We start from the raw sequence: 13,247 nt of genomic DNA on the forward strand, positions 1-13,247 counted from the left end.
GGTGTGGAAACGAGAAGAGGCCCTTTCTTCTGTAGCCCTTCTGTAAACCTGGAAAGGAAAGGAAATGGCGCAGTACCTGTCTCACATCTCGGCGGACACCTGAACCGCGCCGTAAGGGAAGGACGAAGGTGGGAGTTGAAGAAGAAAGAGAAAGAGGTGCCGTAGTGGAGGTCTCCGGAATAATTTCGACCCCCTGGGGATCTTTAACGTGCACTGACATCGCACAGCACACGGGCGCCTCTTGCGTTTCGCCTCCATCGAAAGACCATTTGGTTTTCAGGGGTGCCTTGATTGAAACCGGATTGGGTCAAAAGTCCGCACCTTCTGCGATTAAAAAAAAAATCAAACAGGAAAATTACGTGGGGAAGATCCTGCGCGATAAAAAGAAATTGCAGACGATACCAAAAACCCCACTTTTTGCCTGTTAGCACAATGTATAGATATACAGCGCAACCGTCTGTGCACCGCAACGCCGCGCTTGTTTGCACGCCCCCCATTATTTTTTTTTTTCTTTCGAAAAAGTGCTGCTATCAGTCGGCAGCCGTGATAACTCACACGAGCGGACCGAAGCACGCGTGTCGGAATGGTCGGAGGCAGCCCTGCTCTCACGCTGTCGAGGCAGAAGTATATCTCTATCATTTCCTTTGTTTCGCGCGCTTTGCTTGCGCTTTTTCGTTTCCCACTTGCAGGGCCGGATTAAGAAAAATGGGGGCCCTGGGCTAATGCGCATGTAGGCCCCTTTCCCTTTACTGCCCCCCTACTGCCCCCACCCCCTCCTGCTTCCTTCATTTTAATTCCACGAAATTCAAAAGAGCGAAGTGCGATCAATGCGATTCATGCAACAGTAACGCAGTAGCATTAGTTTTACAGCGCACAAAACACAACGCGACTCTTGGAACGCGCGACACGTGTCCGTCAGTGGCCGAGCGCCGATCGCCACGGAAGAGCCACGTGGGCCAACCGACAACTTGCGGGGCTGCATTGCATCGTGCTCCGCCTCCTCTCCCCTTTCATTGACGCCGTTTCGTAGCAGAAAGGCGCTATTTGCGGAGTAAATTTATTTATTTATATATAAATAAAAATTAAACAAAATGCACACATGAAAGAAAAATTACAAACAGCAAATTAAAGCGCGGCTAGGAGAGGTACATTGGAGTTTATCAACGAAGAAACAACTAAAATTAATAAAAATGCAAAAAGATGCTATATCACTTCGTGGAGAAGAGTGCTCAGTCTTGCTGCATACGGGTTCTCGACTCACCCGGATTGATGACCAGCACACAGCACAATATGTTCACAAACACGCAACTACAGTCACTCAGTCAGTCTTCCTTGAACAGCAACTGTAGGCGCCTCGGATTTTTCTGGGCGAATTGCGTAATTACACGTGTGATAAATTCACTTCTGTGCTTAATTACACGCTCTCGGTGCACACTCATCATACACATTGATTGGAAAAACTGTTGAACGCGTACGTTGAAAACAAAAGATGACTATATATACAACGAAAACTTATTTACAAGATAAATGCACGCTCGCAGCTTCATACACCTCGCTCCATCTTGCTTGCGCATCCGCACAGTCGAGCAACCACACACACACTGCTCTCCGCTCGTTTTCTCGTCCGCTGTCTTGGTTGTTCTCAGCTTCGCTGACAACCGGCCACTAAAAACACCCAAGCACAAACACAGAGGCGCGCACACGTGCAAGGGCTTACTTGCCGCAGTATCCCCGAATGCGCACTTTGCGGGTGAAAGGAACGCCGCGCAACTTCCGAGGGGAAGGGACACTCGCCACTCCAGTCGGAAAATTTGTTTTTGTGTTTTTATGGGGTTCAGAGCCCCAAAACGACTCAGGCTATGAGGGATGGAGTAGTACAGAGTTCCGGGTAATGTCGACCACCTGGGTCTCTTTACCATGCACTGACACGCACAGTACATGGGCGCTGTTGTGATTTGAGGCCCAGCCAGAGGTGACAGGCGAGCCAGGCAGGCGCCATCGGGCTGCGTTGACCAAAGGCGCTGGTTTTCGCAGAAGACGCAAAGAACGCTGGTGTGGGGGCGCCTCGGGAGACTGCGTCGCCGTGAACAAAAGCAGCTAATCCCCTTTGCCGGAGATTCTGAAAGCGGCGCTTCTACCGAACTGCGCTACCCGTGGATCGGAGGAGACAGCGAGCGGCGGCGGCGCCAACTCATCGCCCGCTTGCCCCTGAGCAGCCCGACAAAGCGGGGGTGGACACGGCTGATTTTACCTTCCCTCCTTAAGAATTCATCGGTGACCGGCGTAACGATAGGCGAAAACAAGATGCCCCGTGCACTGTCTGCCTCCGTGTCGCTATCTCTCTAGAGATCAAAGAAACAGACACCCATCTCAAGGCGGCTCGAAACACATGCTCGCCGGTGCCGCTGTATGTCTGGAACAGGTCGCCCTTCAGTAGAGCTAACGATGGCGTGGTTTGAAAACGGCGGAACGACGCACGCCCGGACGCGGCATTTCGCAGATGTGACCATGCGGGGCTGCTTTTACCCTTTTGACACCGCCCCTGGCGTGCGGCCATCACTCACGGTTCGAGTGAGTGATTTTCCAGGGGGGTGCAGCCGCCCCCCCTTGCCCCCCCCCCCCCCCCCCCCCCCCCTCCGGACGCCCATGATGCCAACGCCAGGATTCTCAAACACACTACACCTTCAACATTACACCTTCAGACGCCACTGTACGGGGGATTGACAGGAAACCAGAAAAACCCTTCCGCAATCCGTAAGCTAATGCACATCGCTTCGTAAGGAAGGGGGCCCCAACGGAGTTGCGGGGGATTCCTGTTTTTGCAGCTCCACAAGCTCTCCCCAACTGATTCGGCTGAACGAAGTTACATCAGGTGGCGGCCCGGAGCCCGTCTCCTCGTTCACGTTTTTTCGCTTCATACGTGTCGGTCGAAGTTCCATTGCCCGTAGTTCCATATTTAAATGGGCCCCCTTCTCCAGCTGTAGAAGGTGAGGCCCTGGGCTGCAGCCCCCCCCCCCCCCCCCCCCCCCCTTAATACAGCACTGCCCACTTGTAGCAGTAAACCGACCGTCGCAAGTCGGCCAGTCTCTGCCAGGCGCAGTATTGGGATGGTCGATAGGGTTGCGGCGGTGCCCGTGTCGCTGGAGAATTCGTGGATTCGAATGTAGGCCTTTAATGGCTCATACTGTCGTCCGTTAGCAGAGGGTGCGCGTTTAACTCGGGAACTAAAAAAGATAGAAAACCAGTGGTTGCTTCAGATAGAGGAGGAAAAATGAACTTAGAAGCCATGTTTCATAACTGTAGATTAATTATAGGCAAGAATGTCAAAATAGCGCGGACGCCGATATAGACACAGGAACGGTGTGACGTCACGGCCGAGTGTCCTCGGCTTTCGCCTCTCAACACTTTAGTTGCCAAAATGGCTTCGCAATTTTTTGGCGCCATTTGAAAGAACAGTGGTGGTCATACTGTGGGTGCATGCATTCCGCTGCTAACTCTCGCACAGCCCATCCACACGTCCATCTGTCTCAAAACGCTTGCGCTGTCACCCTTCGTTACGGCTCCTTTTGAAGAAAAAATACTGCGCGGTTTTTTTTTTTTTGCGTTCTTTCAGCCTATCGTCGTGACAATATAGATATTTTATTCGCTGATCTCCGCTCCTCTTTTTGGTAGATCGCTGTGGATGAAAGACCGCATCTGTTGCACCTTACGGTCCACCCGCTTGTAACCTGTTCGAGGTCGTAATGCGCCGGCCTCTCTCCTTCGGGGTTTGAAGTCAGTCACTTGTCTGTGCTACCACGGCGACTCTGACGACTTCTCGCCTACGTTTTAATTCTGCCTACCTCGGACGACTTTCCCCTATTGTAGTTGTTTCGCGCCGAGCAAAGCTTCGGAGCGTCTGTCTTTGCCACCTGGTAGACCCCTTTGTATTATTATGACGCGACTGGGTACAGAATCCGCGCCTTGAACAACTTCCTTCGAAGGACATCCTGAGTCCTGTCGCACTTTGTCCATATTTCCACCGTTTCGTTAAACATTTCGCTTACCTAGACCGCCCGGTAGAACTCTTTGCGGAAAGACTTTGGGGCTTATTTTCGCCAATATTGTGAGCCCAGCAGACGCATGACTACGAGCGCCATTTTGCTCAACAACCGAAAGTTTGGCGCCTGAGTGGGCTCTCGCCTGACTGCACCCTTTCCTGTTCGGTCCCCATGTAACTGTTCCGCCGCACCGGGTGCCGCTCACCCGGGTGACGCTATACTGCGGCAATTTCAAGAAGCTCGTCTGGGTCGCGTGACTTTAGGGGATTCTCCTCCCGTTAACGAACATCCGCTCACTCGGCCGAGATCCGCAGACGACGCTCTTGGGACCAGAGGGAATTGTTTGCACACCTTTTTCACCTATGCCACCGCAGTCTTCCCACCGTCGGCACAGTGCCAGACGTGTTTTTGAAGGCAAACAGCGCAACGACGCAGACGTGTTTTCTCCGCTCTGCCGAAGGGGTTACGCGATGGTCGAAACAAAAATAAAAGACAAGCGCCTGGCAGCCGAGAACAGGGTAAAGACGGTAAGGGAGACAGGGGCATGCCGACAAAAGGAACCCGGAACCAAAACACTCGAGCAGGCGAGGTCGTCTCACGGGGTTAAGGACGCGATGGGCTGAAGGGAACTGGGTCGACGGATCTCGAGCACGGCGGTTGTCGCGCTTCGTGCTCGTCACTAGCTGGAACGTAAGCGCGTCGTCTGCGTACACTCTAAACACAAACACACCTATGTGGGAGTCAAAAGGGATTAAACTGTCCTCTCACGGTGCGCTAGAGGACAACTCTACTCCCTTCTTACTCCTTCCTGTTTACAGCGTACACGCACTGTCGTCGGTCTCTCGGCTGCCCCGCATTGGCGATGAGCGTCGGGTCTCGGCGCTTCCGCGTGCATGTTCGGCGCTTTCCCCCCCCCCCCCCCCCCCCCCCCCCCTTTCTATCCGTACCCCAGGCGGCGGCGGCATTTTGCGCACATATCGGCGGCGTTATTTTTGGCGTCTCCGCTCCGGCGGCGCAGGTTCAAGGACGCGAACCCTTTCCCTCTCGGTCGACCGGCGGACGCCCTCCTTTCGACGGAGGATGCAATTTCCACCGTGGGCCGGGATTCGTTTAGCGTGCAGCTTTTGCATTTCGTCTCCCTCGCGAGTGCGCGGTGGCGAAGCGTCACTCTCGCCGCGATGCCGCTGTTTGTTCCGCGCGAAACCGAAACGCAGGATGTTCAGCGCAAACTCGGCGTCCTGTGGTAGCGTGTCTCAATACCTGATCCGAGCCGTGCGCGCTTAATGCGCCGCGATATGCGCGCTCTCGTTTCGTCGCCTTCAGACACGACGCCTGTACACAGCTGGAGGCGAGTAGTACTTTTTTTTTATGCTCGAAGCGAAACGAAATGCACGCCGCGGTATGCTTCGAATAATGCGCCGTAGGCATCGCAACACGTAAACAGCAGAGGTGTTGCGTTCGCACTTCGTGCGCTGTTTCAGATTTATGTGCGGGCAAAAAAATGAAAATAACGCGAATTTCCTTGTGCTGTGCAGGGCTTTGGAGTACGGCTTTTTCCCCGTTTGAGGGACTATTAAGGGAGAGACGGCAGGCAAAAACCAAAGAAGCTTCTTTTTATTTTGCCCTTAAAAAATGCCAACATTCCTAAAGAACACGCCCTCCTCCTAATGCCCTGTTCATTTGAGCACTGAAGATATTTTAGAACGGTTCCGACCGCACCTATTCACTATTTAAATGAAATGCGTTTGCGTAGCTGCTTTTGTTTCGAAATAAACTAAAGGTCTCCTGAAGCGTGCCTTCCTTCTGTACACTAGGCACAGCATACTGGGAAAAACATTCTACGTTTTTTGATGCATTGGGGCTGTTCGTTAGTGTTTAACCGCCGCCAGTTGTTTGTACAACCCAGCTTTTGGAGTTTACAGAACCTGGCAGCTGCTCTCTGAATACATGGCGACGGCGATTTCTCATTTCTATTCCAATTCCGCCAGAGAAGCCCACGTTTTGAGCAAACCAATGCGCTATACTGGATATATTGTATATTCTTGTGCTGAATCACATGAGCAACCTCTGCCGAACGGAATAGATAGGTGTAGGAATGTGCAAGGAACGGCCATCCTGTGTTTAGGAACACAGGGTGGCCGTTCGTTGGAACACCGCCAGAATTGGACGGAAGTGGAACGTGACAAACATATTGTGAGGGAGGAAGTTTTCCCCAAGAAGCGCACTGTCTGAAAACTCTCTCCACCCCAAGTGAGCACAAGTGTGCAGGAAGTGCGACACATAAGAGGTACCGAATAAAAACTACGACGGCAGATGCCTAAATGTGAGACTGAATCAGCATGCCTCTTCACTTCGTTAGCAAACGGGCGAACACTTGCCAGAGCACTCTCAGGGAGCATCAGCGACTGTTATCCCTTTTTGAATCGTACTAAGATATTAGGACGCTGTAATGATCAGTTGATAAGGGAAATCTTGGAAGCCACTGAAACTGCGAAGTGCAATAGTGACACGTGCATTAGCACACTATCTATTCATCGCATGGGAAAGGAACGAAAGTTTTTAGAACGCATCTAGTTTGCACATTGGTCACATGAGCGGGCGTTCTTATTTTTATTCTTTTTGAGGCTTTTTCGGATATGTTTAGTGCCCCTGTTTAGATTGTCAGTGTGGGGCAATTCTTTTAAGAATTGCAGAGTGATGGGACGTTTTTCGTTGTTCATTGTCCCTCAGATTTAAGTGTAGCACCGTCCTGTCATCGTCTATCTTCGTTCCGTCTTTACGCTACGTTTTTGGTAAAAATGAATAACTAACCACGTAATGTGGAGTGCGCGTAGCACTTAACAATGCAATGACGGCGGCGGCGAGCATCTCCATTCAGGACGTCTGTTCGCGACGCGTGTCGTCCGCTCAACTCGTCGAATGTCGTCTGCGTGCCTGTTGCGCGGACCGTACGAAACGTCCTTCAGCACGCAAACCGAAACTATACGGCCAAGAAATGTGTCGCCCAGAAATTTTCGCATTCGCTATTTCTCGAGCAGCTAGTCTCTGCCGCCCCCATATTCAGCACCCGCATGATTTGCAGTCTTCGCCATGTAGGTGTTAGGTAGCCAAAAGTGTGGCGAGAGCCTGTAGTTTGTAGCGGAACTGCGATGGGAAATGTCATCGCGTCGGAGGAGACAGCGCGAATGCGCCAACGCGCAGACCAGCTGCGCACTGGTTGATTGATTCCTCGAGAGCTAATTTATTTCTCTAGCAATTAACCTTTCCCACCTCGCGTTCAGCATCTCCGCGCTCTGCAAACTGCAATCGAGCTCGAAAGCGCAAAAAGCACGTTGCGAAGCGCGCTTAAGAGTGCAGCCAATTAAACGGAAGCTGAAATGTGCTTTTTTTTTTAAGAATTCAAGGTTGTTCACGAGTCGGAATGTATGTAGCTTCGTGCCAATCATCGCAGATTAAAATTGCGACGATGTTTAGGCTTTTCCTCACTGCGTTAGAGATGTGCGGAGAAGCTCGTGATGGCGTCACTGTTGCCCGAAATTTTCAATGTCTGCTGCTTTCGCCCACATGCTGCCGTGCATCGTAAGATGCCGCCAAACAATGCCTAGTAGGCTTCACCTTCGATGGCGTTGATCTCCTTAAAGACTTCGTATGCTTTACGCGCAAGTTTCGCACAGTCAACCGCTTTTAAACTCGCCCAATTCTAAACCGCTTCAGTGCACACCGGACAAAGAGTGCAACGCAGCGCTGTGTTGCGTCATTTATATGCGGCAGGTTCAAAACGTCTGTCATATGGAAGATGGCCTATAGCGCGGTAAGGAAAGTTATCTACGTTAAGCCCCAGCCATTTTTTTTTTCTTACACTTAATTAACCAATCCGTCAAATTCGACGGTGTTATCTGAAATTCGCCATTTTTGTTTAAATACAGTTTTTGATCCCAAACTTTTAGCATTACGTCACCGCCTTGCTCTTGAGCCACCCATCTTCAAATCGCTTTTCGCCAAGTACTCAGCAGATTCATTCACTTTGTACTTTCGCAGAAGCGCCCACAGCAAGCAGTTTTCGACGCTTGGTAGAAAAGGAGCGAAGACATTTTTCACCGCATTACGCCGGTTGAGCCTTCCGCTTCCCGAACCCACACCCACCGGTCTGCTTTTTTTTTTTGGTGCGTTGGCAACTTCTGTGCTGGCTGCTCCCGAAAATCTAAATGCTTCGGACTCCACACTCGTCCTCCGCGTCCTTGTCGTCAACGTACTTGCAAAGATATGAATAAGCACTTGGCGGGCTAAGTTAATCTCCCGGAACCGTCGGATGTTTGCCCTCGGCCTTGCTTGTTTTCCCAACCGCCTCCCACACCGCGAATATCACCTGGCCGAAGTCCCCTGTGATCTTTATGCCCCCGCAAGGCCTCCTGCGGTATCTTCCATGAGGCCTGCATTACTTGGCATCTGCAGAAGGGCCAGAGCCTTGGCTGTCTCGTGTGTGGCCGCATCGTCTGGGCCACTGTTACATCCTGACGCCAGAGATATTTGGCCGTACTCGTTGAGCAGACCTTGCTTCTTTGGAACCCCACTTAGTGTGCGGCTGTTGGTTTGATGCACAGCCTCCTCTGTTTAGACCTAAGCAGTGGCTGGTGCATAGCTGTGCTGAGCTCATCGGTGTAGAGCCGGCCCTCACCACGAAGTCGTCCGCGCAGTCCAGGGCCGGGATTCACCCCCCCCCCCCCCCCCCCGCCCCCGTTCTTCGGCCCAACCCAGATGTCTCGAGCCTGCTGGCCGCGTAGAGCACACATGAGCGGTGTAAGCCTTCTCGAAGTCCGTGTGTAAGGGTGCCCTCCAGTTACCCCTCGCTCCATCGTACTTGCAACAACTCGACGTGTGCTGCTTTCAGGCGGTCTTGCCGGATGGACCATATTATCTGGCAGTCGGCGCTACGGCAGTATAACACTATAGAGCTAAACAGGCGAGCAGGTGATGCACTGTAAGGGAAACGGGACGAAAGACGAAAAGTCAACACAGGACGAGGGGCCGACTTGCAGCTGAAGTTTGACAGGCAACAGGACCAATATTAGGCAGGAGCGGGCAGACATGGAAACAAGCAAGCCAAACGCACGTGTTGCTCAAGGCACACAACTTCACTGTCGTGTGAGAAAATCGAGAGCTTGCTGACGCAGCTTTTTCTTCATGTGGTCACTAATCTCTATTGTTAGTCGAGCGGTGGGTTTCAACAATACATCATGATGGTAAGACGACGGAAAGCAAGATTCGCACTGTCCGCAATGGTCAACTAGATACCCAGATAAAAAATCCTCGTTTCTTGTTGGATGGACTGTGTGCTTGGAATAACATAGTGAAACTATGGAAATCTACGGCAGCTGGCTGTTTAAGGAAGCCACACCGTGGATTCTTGGTCTGGAGACAACCTGAATGCGCTGGATGAGGGCGAACCGTGTCCTTGTGCGTACGTCTGCCCATCGCGTGGCATGCAAAGATCGACGTTGCTATAGCTTATAACGCCCTGTACTTGGCCCGCAGAAAAACCGCTTGCTTTCAAGAAGCGGCATCAAAATGGCTGCGTGCGAACCAACGCTTTCAGGTGGGGAATTCGGACCCGAGCGGGTTGAAGTATAAACACCCCGGCGCGAAGATGCTCAAGTTCGAAAGGCCTTTAAACCGATCAAGATTGATAACTGCACTGTTACTAGGAGCTCGCCTCTTCGATTTTTTTCATCGTTTATGTATACTTTCAAAAGCTCGAGCTTCGGTTCTCTGCGTGCATATGTGGCGGGCGTTGTTTGTTCCTTCTTTCCTTTCTCGTTTGCGGCGCTATAAACGCCCTCCCTGTACACTCGCTCCCCCCAATCGTGGCGCGATGCCTTTCACTGGAAACACATTTCGCCGATTCGCAGCTGTGGGCGCCTCTCTCGCGCCATGTTTTGTTCCGCGAGGAAGCAAAAGAGAAGGCGCGGCGCAAAGCGAGGCCCGGAGGAAGCGGCCTGTCTGCCCCCCCCCCCCCCCCCCCCCCTCTCTCTCTCCTCTGGGAAAAGGGGGCGTAAATTAATGCCTCGGTGTGGAAAATGTGGCGCGGGTGACACTGGCGCGAAGTTGAAAGCATGTGCACGGTAGCGGCAGCTTGAAGGCTCTGCCGAGCGCGCACCTGCGGTTTCTTTTGCTTATTTTTCGGCGCAGACGACGGTGAAATTTTCCGCATATAGAGTGAAGCGAGGAAGTTCGTTTCGTCCGTGTTGAAAAGTGTCTCATTCGGTTCACTTCGGGGCGGGAACCAGGAAGGGGGGAAGAGGGCGCCACTAATAATTCCAAGGAGCGAAACCGATGCAGCTGTTTCACCGGCCTGGCAGGTTGTGTATACGGCGCTGTAATCTTGCGTGCTGGAGGGTTGTCGACGGGAGGCCACAACACCGTGTAAATAAACAGTAAATCTCGTGTAATTTGCTAGACTCTCCTTATGCTGTTCAGCAGGATGCGTTGTTGGGCAAGTTGGTTCATATTGCATTCGAAAGATATGGGATGCGCACGTGGAACAATCACAAGAAAGAGGACAGGACGGGCGCAAACTATAGCAACTGAGGTTTATTCAAGGAATCGACATTTATACATAAGCACGTCAGCACTGGCAACAAGGGGCATCAAAGGCAGATAGGGCGGATAAAAAACGAGGTAAAAACACTGGGTGGATTCAGGTCGTCATGTTTTCGAGGAAACGTGTCTCTATCATAAAGTTTAATTGAACCCAGCAAACCAAAAACCTCTCAGAGACGTCTAGCTAGACGTCTCTGAGAGGTTTTTGGTTTGCTGGGAAGTGTCACTGATGCTATCTTTTGCAATGCCATGCGTTACGGAGCTGTGTGAATCTTCCGGGATGGAGGCTTCTCGACGGGAGGCCACGAAACCGTGTAAATAAACCATAACTTGCATGCAATTCGCTAAACTCTCCTTATGCGGTCTCTCGACGAAGAGCCGCGTGACTGTAGCGAGTGCCATTGTGAACAAGTCACAGGTGGTGTACAGTTTGTATCCGGGCCGTTCGTGTTTCGCTGGGCGTCCCATTTTCTTGCTGGGCCCCGACCGTTGAGTGACGCGGCCTCGAGGAGAGCGACGCCTCGTCGCGCGCAGACAAGCGCCTCTCGTCGTCGGCAGCTCGGCGTGGCGACATTCGGACGGAACTTCGGGAACGAAGCGGCTCAGGGGAGGCCCCTCTCCAGTCGCGTCGGCCTATTGTCGTGATGTCGCGGTCAACTTCCTCGCGCCTGTCACAGCCGCTGCCACCGTGCTCTCTCCATGCGCAGGAGTCCGAAAGCCGGTGTACTCAAGATGCACTGAAGAGGAATCTCAAATAGTCTTTCTACCGCGGGAACTCGATCTGCACTCTCCGAGCAGAAACTTCGAATTATTGTCCAGTGCTGCCGATTTCCCTAATTTAAATCCGATTAAACGTCCCGGCTCCCGCCTTTTTTTTAACCCACCTTCGAAAATAGGAGTCAGCCAACGCGTGGAGTCCCTTTTGGCCAGTCGCGTGACGGATTCGTTTCCGCTGAGTAGTTTCAGTCGCAGACTACATAGGCGCAAATTGGGCCCGCGGAAGTAAAAACACGCGTGGACTCTTTGCTTTCGCCCATCCCTGTATCACTCCGCCAATGGCAGAGCGGCAACGGCAAGCCGCTCCGCGACTGGTTGAAAGGCGCCCCACGCGTTGGCTGACTCCTCCTCTTTTCGAAGGCGAGTTAAAGAAATCGCGGGAGCCGGGTCCTTTAATTCGATCTAATAGGGAAATCTGCCTCACTGGGCAATAGTTCGAGGTTTCCAAGAATGCTCGGAGAGTAGATCGAGTTCCGGCGGTAAAAAAGACTATTTCAGATTCCTCTTTAGTGGACTCGTGCACGTGGCGAGAGCACGATGGCAGTGTAGATCGAGTTCCGGCAGTGAAAAGACGAGCTCAGAATCCTCTTTCGGGCACCTTGAAGTGGCACGGGCCGGGACGCTTTTGTATTTGATTCCCACCATACTGATACCCATTCGAGCGACCGATGTATGTCGGCACCTAGTGGCGCAGTGCGCACTCTATCCGCCGCGGTGGCTCGGTGCTTACGCGACGTTCGGCTCCTCAGCACCATGGTCGCAGGATCAAATCCCGGCCGCGTTTCTTAGCAGGCGAAGCGCTAGGCACGTGTGCTTAGCTGCGGGTTACTCCAGAGCCCACCACTCTGCTTCATCCCTTCCCGCGCGTCGCGGTTGAGGTGCGCACTACTGATCCGCTCACGTGCATTCGGCTGCGCTTGCGCAACTGCGCGTCCGTACTTGTCTCCCTCGGGTTCATCCCTGCCGTGTTTCGCCATCGACCAATCAGCGTCGCTGTAGCATGCACGGCTCAAGTGGACTACTCGGGGAGGCGAATGGCCTCGTCGAGCTGATCTGTTTGGTCAGATTGGAACAGCAAGTAATAACTTGCTGTTGCTAGACCTTTGCGAGCAGCGCAGTCTAGTTATTGCATGTATAGAAACTAAGTGTCAGGGGCGAATCACCTGGGAATTCCGCGACAGGCAGACGACTACTGCCCATGTGGCAGGGAGTCTATAGCAAGCTCGCAAAAATGGAAATAGTCGGGGAGCGGGAGGACAGTCTGCTAATTAATCTTAAGCGTATTAGTCCGCGGATGAGAGCCCTGATAAAGAGAAATTCGGAGTAGACAAAAAGGAACGCCAGATTAAGCTACGAATTAGCGCTGATAGCAGCAGTTATTGAGGAAGCAACAGAGAAACGTCCCATGAAAAGCGGGATTATAATCAATACTACTCATCAGTACGAAAATGAAACGAGTAGAACTGGCAAAACCGCTGGAAAGAGGAAGTCATGAAGCAAGTGGCATAAAGAGGAGGCCATCGAACAACGACGGATGGCTTCGAGATAACACAGACGCAAAGAGGGTTGAGTACCTCAAGAAGAACTAGACCAAAATAAAGCAGTCCACTGATCGCTGGATGGCTGAAGTTAGCGATGCAACTAAAGGTGGACCAAGAAAATTCTGGGACCATATGTAAGCTGGCTGGGTAAAAACAGTCAAAGCAGGAACGAGCCTCGGTGCCGAGAAAAAATGTTTATATGAACTACGTTACATCAGTTACAGCCTCATTTAGGAGCGACGATAAAGGCAGTCTCTCCATATGAGGGAGCAACGCAGGACAGCATAATAGG

The 13,247-nt window shown here is 52.1% G+C and overlaps 1 protein-coding gene across 2 annotated transcripts in view; it reads left to right on the top strand.

Annotated features, from left to right (window-relative positions):
• Window positions 1-13,247, top strand: part of SamDC (S-adenosylmethionine decarboxylase) — a 54,044-nt gene that overhangs the window by 16,737 nt on the left and 24,060 nt on the right. Inside the window, exon 1 of one of the 2 annotated variants that reach the window (XM_089562735.1) lies at window positions 5,217-5,388. The exons of the other annotated variant lie outside the window; for it this stretch is intronic. Within the exon in view, the coding sequence (XP_089418861.1) occupies window positions 5,324-5,388 (65 nt within the window). The 5' untranslated portion in view covers window positions 5,217-5,323. Of the gene's footprint in view, window positions 1-5,216; window positions 5,389-13,247 lie in introns of those variants that run through there. 2 annotated transcript variants of the gene reach the window in all.

Source organism: Amblyomma mixtum, chromosome 10, assembly GCF_055824585.1.
Source record: "Amblyomma mixtum isolate Tamu chromosome 10, ASM5582458v1, whole genome shotgun sequence".
NCBI lineage: Eukaryota > Metazoa > Arthropoda > Arachnida > Ixodida > Ixodidae > Amblyomma > Amblyomma mixtum.